The 24,312-nt window shown below is 44.9% G+C and overlaps 1 protein-coding gene across 2 annotated transcripts in view; it reads left to right on the forward strand.

Annotated features, from left to right (window-relative positions):
- The window catches only part of cnot10 (CCR4-NOT transcription complex, subunit 10), a 35,715-nt gene extending 31,090 nt beyond the window's left edge, over positions 1–4,625 (forward strand). For both annotated transcript variants that reach the window (XM_067981747.1, XM_067981739.1), the window contains exons 18-19: positions 1,384–1,459; positions 2,994–4,625. In XM_067981747.1, the coding sequence (XP_067837848.1) occupies positions 1,384–1,459; positions 2,994–3,142 (225 nt within the window). In that variant the 3' untranslated portion in view covers positions 3,143–4,625. The remainder of the gene's footprint in view (positions 1–1,383; positions 1,460–2,993) is intronic.
- The last annotated feature ends 19,687 nt before the right edge of the window (positions 4,626–24,312 follow it).

The raw sequence follows: 24,312 nt of genomic DNA on the forward strand, positions 1-24,312 counted from the left end.
ACAGTGGTACCAGATCACAACACCTCCGACATTAATAAACTGCATCACCCGCACCCCGGTTCTGCCAAATCGCAGGATCATCTCTGCTCTACCTAAAGCCCGGATTGCTCCCAATGGTGCTATATCCCACTCCCCTCCTCCATACTTCTAAATACCAGATACCTACCTTGAACTAACACACCTTGCATATCACCTTGCGATGCACCCTCAGCTTTACAAACACTAAGGAATCTCAATTAAATACATGGTAAAGGAATAGGTAGAAGTAATGCCACTCACTTATACCATTCACAGAATAATGGACAAAGTTGAAGAATCAGATTCCCAAAGCACCAGTAAAAATCCTGGAATACCATGTCCTAAAAAATGGAACTTGACCTCACTGTAATCAGTGACCCTGATCATCGCTTTTCTGTTTATGCTGTGGGCTATCATTTTCCCAGCTAATTTCTTATGAGGCACTTTATCAAATGTCCATATAAACCACATCCACTGAATGACCCCATCTGTACTTTCCATTATTCCCTCAAAAAATTCTAATAGGTTAGTCAGACATGACCTGCCCATCGCAACTCCATGTTGACTATCTCTGATCAGTCCGTGCCTTTTTTGGTAATATTTTTATTTTATCTTTAATTGCGGTCACTAGTAATTCTCATGCTATTAACTTGTAGCTGACTGGTCGATATCACGTTTTCCCCCTTTTTGAACCCAGGTGCAACACTTGCCACCTTTCAGTCCTTTGGCACAGCTTCGGTCTCTTAATGAATTTTGAAAAATGATGGTTAGTCCCCACTTCACTAACTTCTTTGTGTTCTGGGATGGGTACCACTTATGCCTGGATAATAATTTTAGCACCCTCATTCCCCCATAAGAGAATCATTTCTTCATTGAAGTATATATTCATTGCTTGCCCCTTGCTTCATTACTTATAGAGGAGAGTGAAAGAAGTCTTAAAAGGCTTCCTGATGAAGGAGTAAAGTATTTAAGTCACTACCATTTCCTTATATACCATAATAATCTCAGTTTGTTCATTTTTGAGTGGCCCACCTCTTTCTCATGAATCTTTTTCCTGAAGTGTTTATAAAAACCTTTGTTACCTCCCTTTACGTTAGCTGCAAGTGTTTTTTTTTATATACTCCTTATCTCTCCTTACCCCCTCTCTCTATTTCTATTTGTAGATTATCCTGTTGTGACTATTTTCTTAGTGAATAGTACAGACATGGGATGTAGTAGATGCGGTTTATATGGATTCCCAGGAAGAATTTATAAAGTGCTACAACTTTGTCATGTCCTTCTTTAGCCTTCACTAAAGAAAAGTCTAACTGCATTGTGACTGTATAATAGCCCATTCTTATGTTTTCCTTTGTTTTTAAATTGTAGGCTGCTTCGATGGTTAATCCTAAAGAGATTCCTCCTGAAGGAATCCTACTGGCTGTTTACCTTGAATTGCAGAATGGTAAGTTCACATTTAGCACAGAAACATGTGCTGTGTTTCACATTGCAGTTTACAAATAATGCTCACTAAGGTTACTACTTTAACTGTATTTAAAATATCACCTTGTAACCAAAACATGTAGAGGCAAATGAAATTATGCTTTCCTGGTCTTATTTGAATAAGTAATGGTTAAGATGTTTTTATAAATTTTATGTTACTAGTTGGTTACTAATACTGGTGTTTATAGAAAGTTTTCCTGTGGGAGTGAGCTGTTGGAGAAATAGTTTGATGGTACAAACGTTTGTCTGAGGGACTAGTTTCCAATTTGAAGTTCACTGGTATAAAAATCCCAAATGAATGTGGATGTTAAACAATAAGGAGGTTCTTCTATCCGATGGGGAGACAATGTGGGGACCCTGGCTCCTTCGAGGGGAATCCTAGCCAGTGTGTCGGGTGATGGTGATGACTCTTGGGCTCACTTTGAGGCTGCCCCTCAGTCAACGTTCTTTCCATCAGAAGCAAATGGTCTCCTATTCGGGTAAATTCCCCAATCTTGTGCTTGAAGGGAGCACGGCGTCGATGAATTGGTACAGTGACCCCTTTTACTGACCCTTGCTCCCGTTGAATGTGGCTCACTGTGAAGAGTGTGGGTTTCATGAATTTAACCTGTTGTCTCCTACAACCAAGTTGTTCTGGTATTTTAAGTTTTTTTTTGTTTCAGAAAGTTGCCTTTATCTCAAGGGGGCTAGAATACAAGGGGTGGAAGTTATGTTACAGTTATATAAAGCTCTGGTTAGACCCCACCTGGAGTACTGCATTCAGTTCTGGGTACCGTTCCTCAGGAAGCATATATTGGCCTTGGAGGGGATGGAGCGCAGATTCACCGGAATGATGCCAGGACTAAAATGTTAAATTACGAGGACAGGTTGTATAGACTAGGCTTGTATTCCCTTGAGTATAGAGGATTAAGGGGTGATCTAATTGAGGTGTTTAAGATGATTCCCAGGAGTTGATAGGGTAGATAGAGGGAAACTATTTCCCCTGGTGGTGGAGTCCAGAACAAGAGTTATAACCTTTAAAATTAGAGCTAGGCCGTTCAGGGGTCATGACAGGAAGCACTTCTTCACACAAAGGGTAGTGGAAATCTGGAACTCTGTCCCCCTAATAAGCTGTTGAGGCTGGGGGTCAATTGTGAAAACTGAGATTGACAGATTTTTGTTGGGTAAGAGTATTAAGGGTTATGGAACCAAGGTGAATAAATTGAGTTAAGATACAGATCAGCCATGATCTAACTGAATGGTGGAACAGGCTCGCGGGGCTGAATGGTCTACTCCTGTTCCTATGTTTCTTTCCTCTCTATCCTGTTATTTAAACTCTGCTGTACATACGGTATTACTTGTTGCCAGATTTTAAATTTGCTAAAAGTTTTAAATTCTCTAATTTGCACTACTTGCCTTCCCGACCCCCCCCCCCCCCCCCGGTAGCCAACGGTCAGTGTCCATTTATATTTCTGAAACAATAGCTTCTTCATTAGTTGACCTGTTTTTTTTTGCAGGAAACACACAGTTGGCGCTACAGATCATCAAAAGGAATCAGCTGCTGCCGTCAGTGAAAACCCTGTCTTCTGATGTAAAAAAGAAACCAGTGTTTCAGTCCATCCAGACTGTTCAGGCACCGCCGTTTAACACAGTCCAACGGAAGTGAGACCTCCACTCGCTTTCTTCGCGACAGTTTCCCAACTGGAAAAGAGGATCAGAAGATCCTGAGGTGGGGGGGCTAACACCAAACCGCCTCATGAACTGTAATAGCTTTGGCTAGCTGACGTGGAAATGCAAATCCTTCAATTGGTCCATTGGTAAAGCTGCAGACACTATTTTGTTTTTGTTTGAATCTAATTTAGATCTCAAATGTATACTAGGGGGCAGGACGAAGATAGATTCATAGTGTTTCCATATTTGGAGGTTTGTCGAGTTTTTTTTAACGTTTTTTTTCAGTAATGGTTTGTAATTGCAGTATTTATAGCTGTTCAGATTTGTTTCATGTTATATTTGCAGCTATTAAAGTTATCCAATGAATACACTGTATGTTAAAGAACACAATTTTATATTACCCTTTAGTTATCCCCACGAATACTGTGTATGTTATAGAACACTTTTATATTACCCTTTGGTCAAACTGCCAAGGAAATTGCTAGTTGAACTTTGGTTCTGGTGCTCCTACAAGTAAAAGATTGACAAATAATACTGTAAATTACATTGTAAATATTTTTCCCTGTTAAGCGGGATTTACAAATCCCTTCGGTTCAGCTTCTAAGTGTTTGTGGTGTAACCTGGCCTAGCTGGGAATGAGGAAAGGAGAGGGAGAGACCCAACCAAAAATCTCCAGGAACACAATTTCTTTTAAGTAACAGTCACAGATAATTTATGGGAGTTCCACAAACTGGTTTAAGTAGTGCCCTAATCGGGCTGATAACTTTTTTGTAAATAGTGTTTCACCAAGCTTGTATTCATTCACTGCTCCTTTTCAGCAGTGACTTTTTTTTCTGGAGATATTCATTCCATGTAAAGAAAGGCCTTGGAAAAAGATTTAAAAAAAACAAAAAGTTGAATTATACCAAATAAATAAAGGATAATGAGAGTTTTATAGTGGAATTTTAATCGGGAAAGGTCTTGAATGAAACAAAAATGGAATATGCAGTCTCTACAGTAGGACCTCACTCTACCAAACTCCAGCCTACCAAAACTTGATTTGCCAAAAGGCTTCCCACATGGTGATTCACCTGCATGTGGGTAGTTCTCATGATGCTGATATTGCTGGGTTTGGCTGTTTGAATTTGCCAACAAGGGAGGAGTGCCCAGAACCTACTACCAGGCCTGTTCAATTTTGGTCAAACCCAGCAGCAGCAGCAGCAGCACCACCACCCATATAATGGCCCTGATTAATACCAGAGAGAGATGCAACCAAGTACTGCCAGAACTGTTGGGCCACAGACTCTTCGCCCTAGCAAACAGGCCACTGTCTGGATTAGTGCGAGAGTGAGGTTCTAATGTATTGCAAAATGTGACTAGTCAAACAGAGGTACTCATAAATATAGCAAATAAAACTATATTTTGGAACAATAGTTGATTCTGCGATTGTGAATAAAGTGCAAGCATAGTGAACTGTGCACTGTGCTGACCTTTTTATATCTTCTCTATTTATGTCTGCTTTTGTCGAACCTCTGTCTATACACTGCTCTTGATAACGCCATTGAATATTCACTGTTTTTAATTCATAGAATCATAGAATGGTTACAGCACAGAAGGAAGCCATTTGGCCCATCGAACCAGTGTTGGCTCTTTGTAGGAGCAATCCAGTTAGACCCATTCCCCCACTCTTTCCCTGTAGCCCTGCAATTTTTTTCCCTTCAAATATTTATCCAATTCCTTTTTGAAAGCCATAATTGAATCTGCTTCCACCACCCTTTGAGGCAGCGCATTCCAGATCATAACTACTTGCTGCGTAAAAAAGTTTTTCTTCATATCGCCTTTGGTTCTTTTGCCAATCACCTTAAATCTGTCCTCTGGTTCTCGACCCTTCCGACAATGGGAACAGTTTCTCTTTATTTACTTTATCTAAACCCGTCATGATTTTGAACACCTCTATCAAATCTCCTCTCAACCTTCTCTGCTCTAAGGAGAACAACCCCAGCTTCTCCAGTCTATCCACGTAACTGAAGTCCCTCATCCCCGGAACCATTCCAGTAAATCTTTTCTGCACCCTCTGTCCCTTGGATGAGGCATTAAGACGAGGTCTCATCTGTTTGTAGGAACATTAGGATCAGGAGGAGGTCATTCAGCCCTCGAGCCTGCTCTGCCATTCAGTTCGTGTCTGATCTGTACCTCAAACCCCATTTACCTGCCTTTGATCCTTATCCCTTGATACTCTTACATAACAAAAATCTAACATTCTCAGTTTTGAAATTTCCAATTGACCCCCCCAGCCTCAACAGCTTTCCAGAGAATTCCAGATTTCCACTACCCTTTGTGTGAAGAAGTGCTTCCTGACATCACCCCTGAATGGCCTAGCTCTAATTTTAAGGTTATGTCCCCTTGTTCTAGACTCCCCCACCAGAGGAAATAGTTTCTCTCTATCTATCTACTCTTATTGATGAACAATGCTTTACTCTCAATAATAGCAGTTTCTGCCTTTGGAAAAACTACTGCTCTAGATTGAGTCAAAGTTCCACAGTTAAATACACTCCGGAAAAGCCCCCCAAAGATTTTGTTAGTTGCCTCACTTGGTCACCTACAAATGGGAGCTTAACCTCATTTTAAATTTTAAAAAGCATTGTTTTAATTTTAAAAGGGGAAATTGCTCATGTTTATTTGATATTAGAAAAAGTCCAAAGAGTGCCTCCATTTTTGCCTCCTCATTCTCTCTTGACTCCTTCAAGCTAGTTTGCCACATGGTATACTGTTCCCTTCAGTCACCATACTGTCTCGCACCTTAGCAAACTCTGAGGGTGACGTATCTCAGTTTAACCGCCAGGGGGCATGCTGAAGCTGTGCAGGAAGTTGCTGCGGTCAATTTGACTCTAGGCTGGTGAAAGGTTGGCACTCCAGAGGAAACCAAGTGCAAAACTAATGGAGACTGCGGTATTCCAGATACATCCATGTTTCAACACTGTAGCTACAGAGCTGTCCTTGAACTATCCTGAATTTTGAATCTGTAGATGAATAACTTTTCCTGCAACAAAAGGAATCATGGGAGTGCCACACATTCTTATGACTGTTACACATCACCCAGCACTTACCAGCCTCTCAAAGGCTGTGCTTTTCATGGAATCATACAGAATCATAGAAAAGTTACAGCACGGAAGGAGGCCATTCAGCCCATCGAGTCTGTGCTGGCTCTATGCAAGAACAATCCAGCTAGTCCCACTCCCCCGCCCTATCCCCGTAGCCCTGCAAATCTTTTCCCTTCAGGTACTTATCCAGTTCCATTTTGAAGGCCATGATTGAATCTGCCTCCACCACCCCCTCGGGCAGTGCATTCCAGATCCTGTGTAAAAAGTTTTTCCTCATGTCACCTTTGGTTCTTTTGCCAATCACATTAAATCTATTTCCTTTGGTTCTTGACCCTTCTGCCAATAGGAACAGTTTCTCTCTACTCTGGCCAGACCCTTCATGATTTTGAATACCTCTATCAAATCTCCTCTCAACCATCTGTATTTCAAGAGAAAAAGTCTTGAAATTTCCTCATCCCTGGAATCATTCTAGTAGGTCTCTTCTGCACCCTCTCTAAGGCTTTCACGTCTTTCCTGAAGTGCGGTGCCCAGAACTGGACACAATACTCCTGCTGTGGCCGAACCAGTGTTTTATAAAGGTTCAACAATTTGTGTACATATACCCCCAGATCTCTCTGTTCCTGTACCCTTTTTAGAATTGTGCCCTTTAGTTCTGCATTAAATTTCATCTGCCATGTGTCCACCCATGCCACCAACCTGTCCATGTCCTCTTGAAGTCTATCACTATCCTCCTCACTGTTCACTACACTCCCAAGTTTGGAAATTGTGCCCTGTACACCCAAGTCCAAGTTATTAATATATATCAAGAAAAGGAGTGATCCTAGTATCGACCCCTGGGGAACACCACTGTACACCTCCCTCCAGTCTGAAAAACAACCGTTCACCACTACTCTCTGCTTCCTGTTACTTAGCCAATTCTGTATCCATGCTGCTACTGCCCCTTTTATTCCATGTGCTTCAATCTTGATGACAAGCCTATTATGCGGCACTTTATCAAACTCCTTTTGAAAGTCCATATACACCACATCAACCGCATTGCCCTCATCGACCCTCTGTTACCTCATCAAAAAACTCTATCAAGTTAGTTAAACACGATTTGCCTTTCCCTAATCAATCCACACTTGTCCAAGTGACTGCTAATTCTGTTCCGGATTATTGTTTCTAAAAGTTTCCCCACCACCGAGGTTAAACTGACTGGCCTATAGTTGCTGGGTTTATCCTTACACCCATGTAACATTTGCAGTTTTCCAGTCCTCTGCACCATCCCCATATCTAAGGATGTTTGGCCAGTACCTCTGCAATTTCCACCCTTACTTCCCTCAGCAACCTAGGATGCATTCCAGCTGGACCAGGTGACTTATCTACTTTTGGGCCACTTAGAGGGCAGTTAAGAGTGGGACTGGATTCACATGTAGACCCAGATCAGGTAAGAATGGCAGGTTTTCTTCCATTAAAGGAAGGAAAGGAGTGAACCAGTTGGGTTTTTATAACAATCCAAGAGCTTCATAATAACTTTTAATTTCCTGTCGATTTTTTTTTAAACTGAATTGTTAGCTATACAAAACTCTGGTTAGACCGTACCTGGAGTACTGTGAGCAGTTCTGGGCATCGCACCTTCAGAAGGACATATTGGCCTTGGAGGGAGTGCAGCGTAGGTTTACTAGAATGATACCCGGACTTCAAGGGTTAAGTTACGAGGAGAGATGACACAATTTGGGGTTGTATTCTCTAGAGTTTAGAAGGTTAAGGGGTGATCTGATCGAAGTTTATAAGCTATTAAGGGGAACAGATAGGGTGGATAGAGAGAAACTATTTCCGCTGGTTGGGGATTCTAGGAGTAGGGGGCGCAGTCTAAAAATTAGAGCCAGACCTTTCAGGAGCGAGATTAGTAAACACTTCTACACACAAAGGGTGGTAGAAGTTTGGAACTCTCTTCCGCAAACGGCAGTTGATGCTAGTTCAATTGCTAAATTTAAATCTGAGCTTTTTGCCAACCAAAGGTATTAAGGGATATGGGCCAAAGGCAGGTATATGGAGTTAATCACAGATCAGCCATGATCTTATCAAATGGCAGAGCAGGCACGAGGGGCTGAATGGCCTACTCCTGTTCCTATGAATTCAAATTCTCAAACTGCCCATGGTCAGATTTGAACTCACACCCTGCTGGATTAATTGGACTAGTAACCTAGCCACTCCACTACTCTACCTGACTATTTGCTGCATTTTTGACTTTGACTTTTACCTGTTATGCTTACCTCCTCTCGTTTTGGCCTGTTCTCTTGCTTTCCCTTTTCCAGTTCTGACGAAGGATCTCCACCCAAAACTTCAAGCTGTCTCTCTTCTTTCCAGCTGCTGTGTATTTCTTGCAGTTTTTGGTTTTATTTAAATTTCCAGCATTTGTTTTTTTAAAAAAAAAACATTTTAACTCAATTTATGGAGGCTTAACATCTTATATAAAAAAAAAGGAAGAGAAAGACCATTTGGCCCATCCTGTCTGTTCCTGCCACAGGTTGTGTACAATCTGCTCTGTGATGCGCTGCACCCAAATTGTTCAATCGTCTAAGGAGAGATTGTGCAAAGTTTCACCCTCAAGTAAAACTCCGGAATGTCCTGCATTACATATGGTCAGCCGTGGCTCAATTGGTAGCATGCTTGCCTCAAGCGTCAGAAGGTTGTGGGTTTAGGTCCCACTCCAGAGACTTGAGTGCAAATTCTAGGTCGACGCTCCCAGTGCAGTACTGAGGGAGTGCTGCTCTGTCGGAGGTGCCTTCCTTCGGATGAAACATTAAACCGAGTCTCTGTCTGCCCTCTCAGGTGGACATAGAACATCTAATGGCAGATTGAGTGGGGTTAGATTAGGTGGGATGTTAAATGGTAGAGGGGGTGAACAGGATTTTTGGATTAGACTGGGTCGGATATTAAAGGGTAGGGTGAGTGAGTGGGATTAGTCTGGGTTGGATGTTAAAGGGTATGGAAAGTGGTCTATTAAAGGCTGTGGGAAAGAACCTGTATTTCTTTAGCGGCTTTCACAACCTCAGGATGTCCCAAAGTGCTTCACAGCCAATGAAGTACTTTTGAAGTGTAGTCATTGTTGTAATGTAGGAAACGTGGCAGCCAATTTGCGCACAGCAAGGTCCCATAAACAGCAATGTGATAATGACCAGATAATCTGTTTTTTAGTGATGTTGGTTGGGGGATAAATGTTGGTCAGGACAGCGGGGAGAACTCCCCTGCTCTTCTTCGAAATAGTGGCATGGGATCTTTTACGTCCACCTGAGAGGGCAGATGGGGCTTTGGTTTAACGTCTCACCCTCAGTACTGCACTGGGAGTGCTAGCCTAGATTTTGTGCTCAAATCTCTGGTACTGAGTGCAGCACGTATCAAACTACGACTTCTGACAGTTGTTTTTTGTCAAATGCGAATGACTCAAAGAAGTTCTGGCAGCGAGTGTCGGTCCCAAGTAAGATGTGGACAAATATATATTATTCAAAATGACAAGTGGGATGTGAGAGAAGGGATTTCTTCCCTTAACCTCATTAGGAAGCTGAAATATTGCCCAGCCAGAATATATATGAGGGATATTCTCACACAGACCAGCTGTGCATGGGAAGGAACAGTCCTTCTAACACAGGGAGCTGTTATCCTCATTTATTGGGCCGGATTTTGCTCTGAGTGGCGAATGATTGATGCCGGCCGTTAGTTAGATTTGGACTTGCCCATTGACTTCTCATGGGCTTTTGCACGGCTAGTTCATCTCCTGGGGCACTCAATCCAATGTGGCCCCCCCCCCCCCACCTCTCCCGGGCATCTGGGACCATCTGGAAAAGTGAGAACACGGTGTCAATGTTCTCTCAAAGTTTTCTGAAGGCAGGTCATAGAATCATACACCCCAGAAAGAGGCCATTCGACCCATCATGCCTGTGCAGGCTCTTTTTAAGAGCTATCCAACTAGTCCCACTCCCCTCTCATTCCCCATAGCCCTGCAAAATTTTCCTTCAAGTATTTATCCAATTCCCTTTTGAAAGTTATTATTGAATCTGCTTCCACCACCCTTTCAGGCAGTGCATTCCAGATCATAACAACTCGCTGAGTAATTAAACTTTTTCCTCACCAGCCCTCTGGTTCTTTTGCCAATTACCTTAAATCTGTGTCCTCTGGTTACCGACCCTCCTGCCAGTGGAAACAGTTTCTCCTGTCAACTCTATCAAAAGCTCTCGTAATTTTGAACACCTCTATTAAATCTCCCCTTAACCTTCTCTGCTCTAAGGAGAACAACCCCAGCTTCTCCAGTCTCTCCACATAACTGAAGTCTCTCATCCCTGGTACCATTCTGGTAAATCTCCTCTGCACCCTCTCTAAAGCCTTGACAGCCTTCCTAAAGTGCGGTGCCCAGAATTGGACACAATACTCCAACTGAGGCCTAATCAGTGTTTAATAAAGGTTTAGCATAACTTCCTTGCTTTTATACTCTATGCCTCTATTTATAAAGCCCAGGACCCCATATGTTTTTTTAACAGTCTTGTCAACTTGTTCTGCTACCTTCAAAGATTTCTGTATGTGAACCCTCGGGTCTCTCTGTTCCTAAAATTGTAGCATGTTGATTTGACTCTCATCATCTTACAGTTTTGAGTTTGGCCAATGGCAGGCTGTTAATGGGTCACAATTTGAAACACTTCCACAGTGTCAAACCTTACAAACAGAGGACAATGACAGACAGGAAAAGACCCTCTGGCCCACCCACCCACCCACAACTGTTATACCTTGCGTATCACAATATATACACTCTGCACCCCAGCCAAAACTATGTGATCTCCTGGGATAGGCAAAAAAACTGATTAAAAAAAAACAAGCTAATTTGGGAAAAAAAATCTGGGCAATTCCTCTCCGACTCTCCCCCCCCCCCCCCCCCCTCCCCCCCACAAGAGATGATTGAAACTAGTCCAGGAGACCACCCTGGCCCTGAATTCTACTCATTACTGTCCTTTTCTACGAGGTGATCTCCGCCCCAGCCGGAAACAGGTCCAGCCCTCGCTTGAAGGAATTCAGCGAATCGGCGTCCGCCGCACGAGCCGGCAGCCTGTTCCAGAAAACAACTTTTGAAAGCACAGCCCTTCGTGTCGAGTGAAAAAAAAAATCTCACACAAGTGTTGGCTGCTGTACGGCAAAAATAAACCCCCCCCCCCCCCCCCCCCCCCAAGAGGACTGCGCTCTCGATCGGTCAGTGAAGGAGGCTGAAGCCTCGCATGAACTGTGAGTTGTGGGAAAGCAAGAGAGAACAACTATGGATTGCACCACCGGACAAATAGAGGAAGAGTCTCGGAGAGAAAGGGCAGAGGGGATGACAGCAGCGGGAGAACAAAATGGCAGGAGGTAGATGAAACCCTACTGGGGCAATGGTAGCAGGACAAGAGGAAGCAATAACTAGATGTAACAGGTGGATGTAAAAGATCCCATGGCACTATTTGAAGAAGAGCAGGGGAGTTCTCCCCGGTGTCCTGGTTGATATTTATCCCTCAACCAACATCACTAAAAACAGATTAACTGGTCGTTATCACATTGCTGTTTGTGGGAACTTGCTGTGTGTCCATCTTTCAAAAGTATTTCATTTACTGCGAGGCACCTTGGGATGTTCTGAGCACATGAAAGGCACTGTTCACCCATCACCCCCCTGTGCTCCCTGACCTACATTGGCTCCCGGTCCAGCAACACCTCGATTCTCATCCTTGTTTTCAAATCCCCCCATGGCCTCGCCCCTCCCAATCTCTGTAACCTCCTCCAGCCCTACAACCCTCCGAGATCTCTGCACTCCTCCAATCCTGGCCTCTTGCGCATCCCCCAATCCCTTCACCCTACCGTTGGCGGCCGTGCCGTCAGCTGCCTGGGACCTGAGCTCTGGAATTCCCTAAACCTCTCCTCCTCTCTACCTCTCCCCCTTTAAGACCCTCCTTAAAACCCACCACGTTGACCAAGCTGTCCTAATATCTCCTTAAGTTGCTCGGTGTCACATTTTGTTTGATAACGCTCCTGCGAAGCGCGTTTTACTACATTAAAGGCGCTATATAAATGTTGTTGTATAAATGCAATCTCCTAATACTGTAATGGTAACAGCGACACCTGCTGTTCCTAGTTCCTCCACTCGATGGTGCTGTTACTCTTGCTCCAGAGGTGGGGCTGAGCACAGCTGGACGAGGGACTGACTGTGACCGGTTGTGTCTCCCGTCAGATTCCCGGTGGATCTCAGGTGGATAGTGCTGGAAAAGTGCTCCGGGACACACTCCACTGTGTCCCACCTCGCCCTCTGTTCCTGCCTGGGTGCGTGCAAGACAGATTGGAATGAGGGAAATTTGGCTTCTACAGGAATAACAAGTGATCAAAAAAAGCTCATGGAATGTTGGCCTTTATCTCGAGGGCTGGAATACAAAGGGGTGGACGTTATAGTTCAGTTGTTTAGAGCTCTGCTCAGACTCCATCAGTTCTGGGCCGAGGAGGGGGTGCGGCGCAGATTCGCCAGAATGATACCGGGGCTACAAGGGTTAAATTCCGAGGACAGGTTTCATTAACTAAGCTAGTATGCCCTTGCGTTTAGAAGGCTGAGAGGTGATCTAATTGAGGTGTTTAAAATGATAAAGAGATTTGATAGGGCAGACACAGAGAAACTATTTCCTCTGGTGGGGGAATCCAGAACAAGAGGGCATAACCTTAAAATTAGAGCCAGGCCATTCAGGGGTGATGTCAGGAAGCGCTTTTTAAAAAAATTCGTTCATGGGATGTGGGCGTCGCTGGCGAGGCCAGCATTTATTGCCCATCCCTAATTGCCCTTGAGAAGGTGGTGGTGAGCCGCCTTCTTGAACCGCTGCAGTCCGTGTGGTGAAGGTTCTCCCACAGTGCTGTTAGGAAGGGAGTTCCAGGATTTTGACCCAGTGACGATGAAGGAACGGCGATATATTTCCAAGTCGGGATGGTGTGTGACTTGGCGGGGAATGTGCAGGTGGTGTTGTTCCCATGTGCCTGCTGCTCTTGTCCTTCTAGGTGGTAGAGATCGCAGGTTTGGGAGGTGCTGTCGAAGAAGCCTTGGTGAGTTGCTGCAGTGCATCCTGTGGATGGTACACACTGCAGCCACTGTGCGCCGGTGGTGAAGGGAGTGAATGTTTAGGGTAGTGGATGAGGTGCCAATCAAGCGGGCTGCTTTGTCCTGGATGGTGTCGAGCTTCTTGAGTGTTGTTGGAGCTGCACTCATCCAGGCAAGTGGAGAGTATTCCATCACACTCCTGACTTGTGCCTTGTAGATGGTGGAAAGGCTTTGGGGAGTCAGGAGGTGAGTCACTCGCCTCAGAATACCCAGCCTCTGACCTGCCCTCGTAGCCACAGTATTTATATGGCCGGTCCAGTTAAGTTTCACACAAAGGGTAGCGGAAATCTGGAACTCTCTCCTCCAGAAGGCTGTGGATGCTGAGGGTCAATTGGAGCTTTCAAGACTGAGATCGATAGTTGGGTCAGGGTATCGAGGGATATGGAGCAAAGGCGGGTAAAAGGAGTTGAGGTACAGATCAGTAATGATCTAATTAAATGGCGGTACAAGCTCAAGGGGCTGAATGGCCTCCTCCTGTTTGAATGCTGGGCTTGCCTCTGAGGCCTTGACATCTAAAGGTCAGTGACGGGGCCTCACTGGACGTTTCACACAGAGGCTCGATGCAAAGTGCTCTCAAAGCACAAGCCAGACACAGGCCGCAGGAGGAGCAACAGGTTGGCAGCCGCAGTTAGATCAGTTCACCGGTGGAGCCTGAACCCACAGCAAATCGGGTGGAGTCAGGGCGAGCAGGAATTCCCTCCCACCCCTGACAGGCTCCCATTGGAAAGACCATTTCCCCTGACTAACACCGAGAAAAGCCCAGGGAGATTATTTTTCGGTTTTATTAATTCATGTTCGTGATATGAAAAAGGAATCATTTGCAGGGCTAGTGGGGGGAGTGGGACTAATTGGATAGCTTTTTCAAAGAGCCAGTACAGGCACGATGGGCCGAATGGCCTCCTTCTGTGCCGTATGATTCCATGATATGGGCATCGCTGGCGAGGCCAGCATTTATTGTCCATCCCTCGTTGCCCCTTGAGAAGGTGGTGGTGGGCCTTCTTCTTGAACCGCTGCAGTCCGTGTGGTGAAGGTTCTCCCACAGTGCTGTTAGGTAGAGAGTTCCAGGATTTTGACCCAGCGATGATGAAGGAAAGGCCGATATATGTCCAAGTAAGGATGGTGTGTGACTTGGAGGGGAACAGATTGACTACTTTTAAAGAACAAACTAAAGAAAGAAACCATAGGAGTGTACCTCAACCATGGGATTCAGATGATTGAGAATAGTTTAAGCAATAGTCCTGACAATAATGAAGTCCCCTGAACGCCTCAATACTTGTTCCATATTCCCAAGTATTTATTATCCAACAGCTAACATACAGCCGTATAAATATGGATTTCATTCAGCTGGAATAAATATTTACTGCAATACGAAAACAAATGCTTGTCACTCACGGTTACAAATTTCCCTGAGTTTGTAACTGTATGAATCCCACACTAACACCTCATGCCTTGAAATCTTTGGGAAATATTTCACCACTGTTGACCTTTAATATCGGCCAATGGTTTCGAACCTCTCAGGTGGATATAAAAGATCCCATGGCAACTATTTCGAAGATGAGGAGGGGAGTTCTCCCTGGTGTCCTGGCCAATATTTATCCCTCAACCAACATCACTAAAATCAGATTATCTGATTGCTGTTTGTGAGATTCTGTTGTGTGCAAATTGGCTGCTGCCTCAGGATGTCCCAAATCACAGCCAATGAAGTACAGTCACTGTTGTAATGTAGGAAACACGGCAGCCAATTTACAGACAGCAAAATTCCACAAACAGCAATGTGATAATGACCAGATAATCTGTGTTTTAGTGATGTTGGTTGAGGGATAAGTATTAGTCATGACACCAGGGAAAACTCCCCTGATCTTCAAATAGTGCCATGGAATCTTTTATGTCCATCTGAGGATGGTGTGTGACTTGGAGGGGAACAGATTGACTACTGTTAAAGAACAAAGTAAAGAAAGAAACCATAGGAGTGTACCTCAACCATGGGATTCAGATAATTGAGAATAGTTTAAGCAATAGTCCTGACAATAATGAGAGGGAAAACAGGGCCTTGTTTTAACATCTCATCTGAAAGACAGCACCTCTGACAGAGCAGCACTCCCTCAGTACTGCACTGGGAGCGTCAGTCTGGATTATGTGCTCAAGTCTCTCGAGTGGGGTCTTGAACCCACGACCTTCTGATTCAGAGACGAGAGTGCTACCCGCTGAGCCGAGGCATGAGACATCTGTCCTGGGAGCTTCCCGTGGAAAGTGGAGAACTTATGTAAGTGTTCTATTCTACAGCGCTAGCAGCTTGGGCCTTGGTGAGCAGAGAGCGTGGTTGTGGCAAGCTGGTGATGCCATCGCTTTGCACGGGGCAAAACTGTGATGTGCCAATCACGCTGGGGTGGGGTTTAACTGTTCCCACCGGGTGGGCAACGGGTCTGCTGCCCACTTTACGTCATGGCCGACTTTCCCTTCCGCTGAAGTCAACGGAAAGGAAAACAATCGGGCGGGGTGTAAAACCCACAACCTTCTGACTGTGAGGCGAGAGTGCTACCCACTGACCCATGGCTGACACTTACGTGTGCGCTTTCAGCCAGAGTGGTCACGGTGCGGCACATAATAAAATGGAAGGCAGCGTGACCATGTGTGTGTGGTACAGGGATTAGTATCTCTCCCCAAATGTTCCTTCACAATAATGACTTGCGATTTATGCTTTGCTATTTTGGTTTCACACTCCTGCTGTGTGAATAATGAGTGCAGTCACATGTTTGATGGACATTCATCCAGCAGGAAATTAAAATGCTGTGAACGGAGGATTGAGAAAACTTTGAAGGACTAATAAAAACGATTCATGGGATGGTTGGACCGAGACTCATTGATTGTCACGTAATGGAACAATGAATCATCTGTGACCGTCCACCCGTCTGAAACCTGGTCACGACTGCAACTCCCCGCCTTCATCGTGAGTTTCCTCATCAAGTAAACGAATCATTTTCAGTGATAAAAAGGACTCTTAGCGTCGAGTACAGGCGCATTGAATGACTGAAATCTCCCGTGTCTTTTTGTGTAGAAAAAAATTCTGCTGCCAGGCAATAAAAATAACATTTAAAATTAATATCTGGCAGAGAAAGTTAAGGGGAGATTTAATAGAGGTGTTCAAAATTATGAGGGGTTTTGATGGAGTAAATAAGGAGAAATGGTTTCCACTGGCAGGAGGGTCAGTAACCAGAGGACACGGATTTAAGACAATTGGCAAAAGAACCAGGGGAGAGAGGAGGAGAATTTTTTTTTATGCAGCGAGTTGTTATGATCTGGAATGGACTGTCTGAAGGGGTGGTGGAATCAGCTTCAATGATAACAACTTGCATTTATATAGCGCCTTTAACGTATTAAAACATTCCAAGGTGCGTTATCGAACAACATTTGACACCGAGCCACATAAAGAGATATTAGGACAGGTGACCAAAAGCTTGGTCAAAGAGGTAGGTTTTAAGGAGAATCTTAAAGGAGGAGAGCGAGGCGGAGAGGTTTAGGGAGAGAATTCCAGAGTGGTGGGGTGATGAGAATTGGGGATGTGCAAGTGGCCAGAATTGGAGGAGCGGGGAGATGTTGGAGGGTTGTAGGGCTGGAGGAGGTTACAGAGATAGGGAGGGACGAGGCCGTGGAGGGATTTGAAAACAAGGATGAGAATTTTAAATTCGAGGCGTTGCCGGACCAGGAGCCAATGTAGGTCAACAAGCAGAGGGGTGATGGGTGAATGGGACTTGATGGTGATTCAATAATAACTTTCAAAAGGGAATCGGATTTATACTTGAAGGGGGAAAATTTGCAGGGCTCTGGGGAATGGGCGGGGAAGTGGGGCTAATTGGATAGCTCCTTCAGAGAGCTGGCACAGGCACGATGGACCAAACCAAGATGGCAGAAGGTGGGATCAGGGCAGTAAATGAATCGCTGCACTTTGTGGGATGTTACTGGCCTGTACCTGTTGAAGGAGGGAATTAAAATCATCCCCTATAACTCTCCATCTTTTGAAATGCCAAAACAGTCAAAACTGGTTTTCATGTTCCTATTTCCTTTCTATGTAAAGGAAAAATTAAGCATACTTTGGAACAGACGAACCTACAAGGGATTTAGTTACTGCTGAAAGTCTGATTCAAATTAGAAATTAAGTGCAGTCCAATTCATTCATCGGAGCACCATAGCGCTGCTAAAACCAAGAGGGGTAACTTTCTAATCCAAACGAATCTTTACCGTACCCTAGTTGATTCCTGACTCAACTGCAATATATTTAGCTCTTATATTTCCATTCTGGGTCGAAGGATTTCTGCTCCCTATTCCTGTACCCTCCTCTAGCCCTGCAACCTTCAGCACCCACCCCCCCCCCCACCTCCAGAACTCTCTGTTCCTCCCACTCTCGCCTCTTGTGCATCTCCACTCCCTTTCGCTCCACCATATTGCCTAGGCCCTAAGCTCTGGAATCCCTTCCCTAAACCTCTCTACCTCTCTCTCCTCCTTTAAGACGCTTCTTAAAACCTACCTCTTTGACCAAGCTTTTGGTCGCCCCTCCTGATGTCTCCTCAATTTTACTCGGTGTCAAATTTCTCTGATTACGCTCCTGTGAAGCGCCTTGGGATGTTTATTCTATGTGAAAGGCGCTATATAAATGCAAGTTGCCATTGTTTGGTTATTTGTATCAATTCCTACCACTTGCTTTACCCTACTGTATAATCAGATATCAGGTTACAGTTGAACACGGATAAGAACATGAGTAACAACTTTCGACGCAGCATCGACCCAATCAATGGGTACTGGGCGCAATGTCCTGTCCCAACAGTATGTCGGATTCTTTGGCCCTGATTTTAACGGGAGTGCGGGAACGGGGCACGCGGCAAAACCCGGAACCGAGAGTGACGTTGGGTCCTGGCTGGACCTCACTCTTGTAACCGACCGAAAACGGCCGTGTGGCCAGCGATAAGAGAATGAGGCCCGGCCGTTAAAATCGTGGCGGTCAGAGGCTGCCGGGAACCAGAGGGGATGGTCCCCGGCACTGAGGTGGAGGGATGGGGAAGGGGCAGGGTGGAATCCCGGAGCGGGGCAGGGGAAGCTGCCATTGTTCCTCCCGCTCAGGCCTCAGGTTAAAATAGCAGATCGGGGCCCCAATGACATAATTGGAGCGCGACCTGCATATGTAAGGAGGACCCTGCTAGCTTGGGGGGGAGGGTGTCCTTGCTGCCTACAAAGCGGGCCAGATCAGGGTGGGATAGGAATGGTAAAGCCCGCCCCAACTCCAGTTTAACTGCCCCCGCTCCCCCCCCTACTCCCGGCCTGGATTCAACCAGACGGGGAGGAGTTAAAATCGAGGCCTTTATGTTTTGTATAAATTAGAATTGCAATAATTAGCGATCAAAGAACAGTGACTCATTGGCCATGTTGCTATGGAGCAGTTAGTGTTTGCTCTGTTCTCCCGGGTGGGGAAGGGGATTTAAAGCAGGAGGTTGACGCCAGTTTAAAAAAAATCTATTGTATGTTTAGATGGAAAACAGGAAACTGGTGTAGTTTGTGGTTGCAAAGCTTGCTTCTATTTTATTTTCTCAATAACATTTCACATCTTCGTGGAATTTGCCAGTGGAGAAAGAGACGAGGCAGAATAATATTTACAGCAGATTTATGAAAAGAACACAACACCAGTGAGACGTCAAGCATTGTCCGAGTTGATTGAGCAACTGTTTTGAAATGGGATATCCAAATACCACTCTCTTTTATAGGAACGCAGGAACAGGAGGAGGCCATTCAGCCCCTTGAGCCTGTTCCACCATTCAAATAGATCACGGCTGATCTGCATCTTAACTCCATCTACCCTCCTTGGTTCCGTAACCCTTAATACCCTCACCTAACGAAAATCTATCAATCTTAGTTTTGAAATTTTCATTTGATCCCCAACCTTAACAGCCTTTTGGGGGAGAGAGTTCCAGATTTCCACTACCATTTGTGTGAAGAAATGCTTCCTGACATCACCTCTGAACGGCATGGCTCTAATTTTAAGGTAACGCTTAATTTTAATGTTCTGGACTCCCCCCACTATCTACCTTATCAAACCCTTTAATCATCTTAAACACTTCAATTAGATCACCCCTTAATCTTCTATACGCAAGTGAATACAATCCTACTCCATGCAACCTGTCCTCATAATTTAAGTCTTTTAGCCCCAGTATCATTCTGGTGAATCTGCGCTGTACCCCCTCCAAGGCCAAAATATCCTTCCTGAGGTGCAGTGCCCAGAACTGACACATCACTCATTAAAATTTTCCTTTTGTTTAGCCTCACGTGGCTGATGTTAATGGAATGGGATAATCGTGCGCCGTGGGAACGCGATTGCTTGGCCAGCGTTCTCTGGGAGTGCTGTTCCGCGTCGCAAACACCCAATTGTGAAATCATCCCGATAATTTCCTTCAAAAAATAAAAATGTCTTTTTGCTTTTTTTATTAAGGTGAAAGATGTCAGTGCCAGGGAATGGAACATCTTCTAACTTTAGTTGGCCAGCATCAGGAGCAAAGGTTTCCACGTTAGTTGTCAACTGTGGGTAGCACTCTCACCTCTGAGTTAGATAATTGTGGGTTCGACTCTCACTCCAGAGACAAGAGCAGGGTGACACTCCCAGAGCAATACTGAGGGAGTGCTGCATTGTTGGAGGTCCTTTGGATGGAAAGATAAACCGAGGCCCTGTCGGATGTAAAAGATCTCATGGCACTATTCGAAGGAGAGCAGGAGAGTTCTCCGCAGTGTCTTAACCAATATTTACCTCTTAACCACAAAAACAGATTATCTGGTCAGTATCACATTGCTATTTGTGGGACCTTCCAAGACACAAATTGTTTCCTACATTACAACAGTAACTATACTTCATTGGCTGTGAGGTGCTTTGGGACGTCCTGAGGTCATGAAAGGCACTGTTTAAATGCAAGATCTTTCTTTAGTCAAGCTCTCTGTGATCAGCTCCAATAGTATGCTTCAACACCAGTCTCACACCAGTGTGTGATCAGCTCCAATAGTATGCTTCAACACCAGTCTCACACCTATTGTACCAGTGTGTGATCAACTCCAATAGTATGCTTCAACACCAGTCTCACACCTATTGTACCAGTGTGTGATCAGCTCCAATAGTATGCTTCAACACCAGTCTCACACCTATTGTACCAGTGAGTGATCAGCTCCAATAGTATGCTTCAACACCAGTCTCACACCTATTGTACCAGTGTGTGATCAGCTCCAATAGTATGCTTCAACACCAGTCTCACACCAGTGTGTGATCAGCTCCAATAGTATGCTTCAACACCAGTCTCACACCTATTGTACCAGTGTGTGATCAGCTCCAATAGTATGCTTCAACACTAGTCTCACACCTATTATACCAGTGTGTGATCAGCTCCAATAGTATGCTTCAACACCAGTCTCACACCAGTGTGTGATCAGCTCCAATAGTATGCTTCAACACCAGTCTCACACCTATTGTACCAGTGTGTGATCAGCTCCAATAGTATGCTTCAACACCAGTCTCACACCTATTGTACCAGTGTGTGATCAGCTCCAATAGTATGCTTCAACACCAGTCTCACACCTATTGTACCAGTGTGTGATCAGCTCCAATAGTATGCTTCAACACCAGTCTCACACCTATTGCACCAGTCTGTGATCAGCTCCAATAGTACGCTTCAACACCAGTCTCACACCAGTGTGTGATCAGCTCCAATAGTATGCTTCAACACCAGTCTCACACCTATGTGTGATCAGCTCCAATAGTATGCTTCAACACCAGTCTCACACCTATGTGTGATCAGCTCCAATAGTACGCTTCAACACCAGTCTCACACCTATGTGTGATCAGCTCCAATAGTATGCTTCAACACCAGTCTCACACCTATTGCACCAGTCTGTGATCAGCTCCAATAGTACGCTTCAACACCAGTCTCACACCAGTGTGTGATCAGCTCCAATAGTATGCTTCAACACCAGTCTCACACCTATGTGTGATCAGCTCCAATAGTATGCTTCAACACCAGTCTCACACCTATGTGTGATCAGCTCCAATAGTACGCTTCAACACCAGTCTCACACCTATGTGTGATCAGCTCCAATAGTATGCTTCAACACCAGTCTCACACCTATTGTACCAGTGTGTGATCAGCTCCAATAGTATGCTTCAACACTAGTCTCACACCTATTGTACCAGTGTGTGATCAGCTCCAATAGTATGCTTCAACACCAGTCTCACACCAGTGTGTGATCAGCTCCAATAGTATGCTTCAACACCAGTCTCACACCTATTGTACCAGTGTGTGATCAGCTCCAATAGTATGCTTCAACACCAGTCTCACACCAGTGTGTGATCAGCTCCAATAGTATGCTTCAACACCAGTCTCACACCTATTGTACCTGTGTGTGATCAGCTCCAATAGTACGCTTCAACACTAGTCTCACATCTATTGCACCAGTGTGTGATCAGCTCCAATAGTACGCTTCAACACCAGTCTCACACCAGTGTGTGATCAGCTCCAATAGTATGCTTCAACACCAGTCTCACACCAGTGTGTGATCAGCTCCAATAGTATGCTTCAACACCAGTCTCACACCTATTGTACCTGTGTGTGATCAGCTCCAATAGTACGCTTCAACACCAGTCTCACACCTATTGTACCAGTGTGTGATCAGCTCCAATAGTATGCTTCAACACTAGTCTCACACCTATTATACCAGTGTGTGATCAGCTCCAATAGTATGCTTCAACACCAGTCTCACACCAGTGTGTGATCAGCTCCAATAGTATGCTTCAACACCAGTCTCACACCTATTGTACCAGTGTGTGATCAGCTCCAATAGTATGCTTCAACACCAGTCTCACACCTATTGTACCAGTGTGTGATCAGCTCCAATAGTATGCTTCAACACCAGTCTCACACCTATTGTACCAGTGTGTGATCAGCTCCAATAGTATGCTTCAACACCAGTCTCACACCTATTGCACCAGTCTGTGATCAGCTCCAATAGTACGCTTCAACACCAGTCTCACACCAGTGTGTGATCAGCTCCAATAGTATGCTTCAACACCAGTCTCACACCTATGTGTGATCAGCTCCAATAGTATGCTTCAACACCAGTCTCACACCTATGTGTGATCAGCTCCAATAGTACGCTTCAACACCAGTCTCACACCTATGTGTGATCAGCTCCAATAGTATGCTTCAACACCAGTCTCACACCTATTGCACCAGTCTGTGATCAGCTCCAATAGTACGCTTCAACACCAGTCTCACACCAGTGTGTGATCAGCTCCAATAGTATGCTTCAACACCAGTCTCACACCTATGTGTGATCAGCTCCAATAGTATGCTTCAACACCAGTCTCACACCTATTACACCAGTGTGTGATCAGCTCCAATAGTACGCTTCAACACCAGTCTCACACCTGTGTGTGATCAGCTCCAATAGTATGCTTCAACACCAGTCTCACACCTATTGTACCAGTGTGTGATCAGCTCAAATAGTATGCTTCAACACCAGTCTCACACCAGTGTGTGATCAGCTCCAATAGTATGCTTCAACACCAGTCTCACACCTATGTGTGATCAGCTCCAATAGTATGCTTCAACACCAGTCTCACACCTATTGTACCAGTGTGTGATCAGCTCCAATAGTATGCTTCAACACGAGTCTCACACCTATTGTACCAGTGTGTGATCAGCTCCAATAGTATGCTTCAACACCAGTCTCACACCAGTGTGTGATCAGCTCCAATAGTATGCTTCAAGACCAGTCTCACACCTATTGTACCAGTGTGTGATCAGCTCCAATAGTATGCTTCAACACCAGTATCACACCAGTGTGTGATCAGCTCCAATAGTATGCTTCAACACCAGTCTCACACCTATTGTACCTGTGTGTGATCAGCTCCAATAGTACGCTTCAACACTAGTCTCACACCTATTGCACCAGTGTGTGATCAGCTCCAATAGTACGCTTCAACACCAGTCTCACACCAGTGTGTGATCAGCTCCAATAGTATGCTTCAACACCAGTCTCACACCAGTGTGTGATCAGCTCCAATAGTATGCTTCAACACCAGTCTCACACCTATTGTACCTGTGTGTGATCAGCTCCAATAGTACGCTTCAACACCAGTCTCACACCTATTGTACCAGTGTGTGATCAGCTCCAATAGTGTGCTTCAACACTAGTCTCACACCTATTATACCAGTGTGTGATCAGCTCCAATAGTATGCTTCAACACCAGTCTCACACCAGTGTGTGATCAGCTCCAATAGTATGCTTCAACACCAGTCTCACACCTATTGTACCAGTGTGTGATCAGCTCCAATAGTATGCTTCAACACCAGTCTCACACCTATTGTACCAGTGTGTGATCAGCTCCAATAGTATGCTTCAACACCAGTCTCACACCTATTGTACCAGTGTGTGATCAGCTCCAATAGTATGCTTCAACACCAGTCTCACACCTATTGCACCAGTCTGTGATCAGCTCCAATAGTACGCTTCAACACCAGTCTCACACCAGTGTGTGATCAGCTCCAATAGTATGCTTCAACACCAGTCTCACACCTATGTGTGATCAGCTCCAATAGTATGCTTCAACACCAGTCTCACACCTATGTGTGATCAGCTCCAATAGTACGCTTCAACACCAGTCTCACACCTATGTGTGATCAGCTCCAATAGTATGCTTCAACACCAGTCTCACACCTATTGCACCAGTCTGTGATCAGCTCCAATAGTACGCTTCAACACCAGTCTCACACCAGTGTGTGATCAGCTCCAATAGTATGCTTCAACACCAGTCTCACACCTATGTGTGATCAGCTCCAATAGTATGCTTCAACACCAGTCTCACACCTATGTGTGATCAGCTCCAATAGTACGCTTCAACACCAGTCTCACCCCTATGTGTGATCAGCTCCAATA

This window comes from Heptranchias perlo, chromosome 3 (assembly GCF_035084215.1).
Source record: "Heptranchias perlo isolate sHepPer1 chromosome 3, sHepPer1.hap1, whole genome shotgun sequence".
In the NCBI taxonomy this organism is placed as follows: Eukaryota; Metazoa; Chordata; class Chondrichthyes; order Hexanchiformes; family Hexanchidae; genus Heptranchias; species Heptranchias perlo.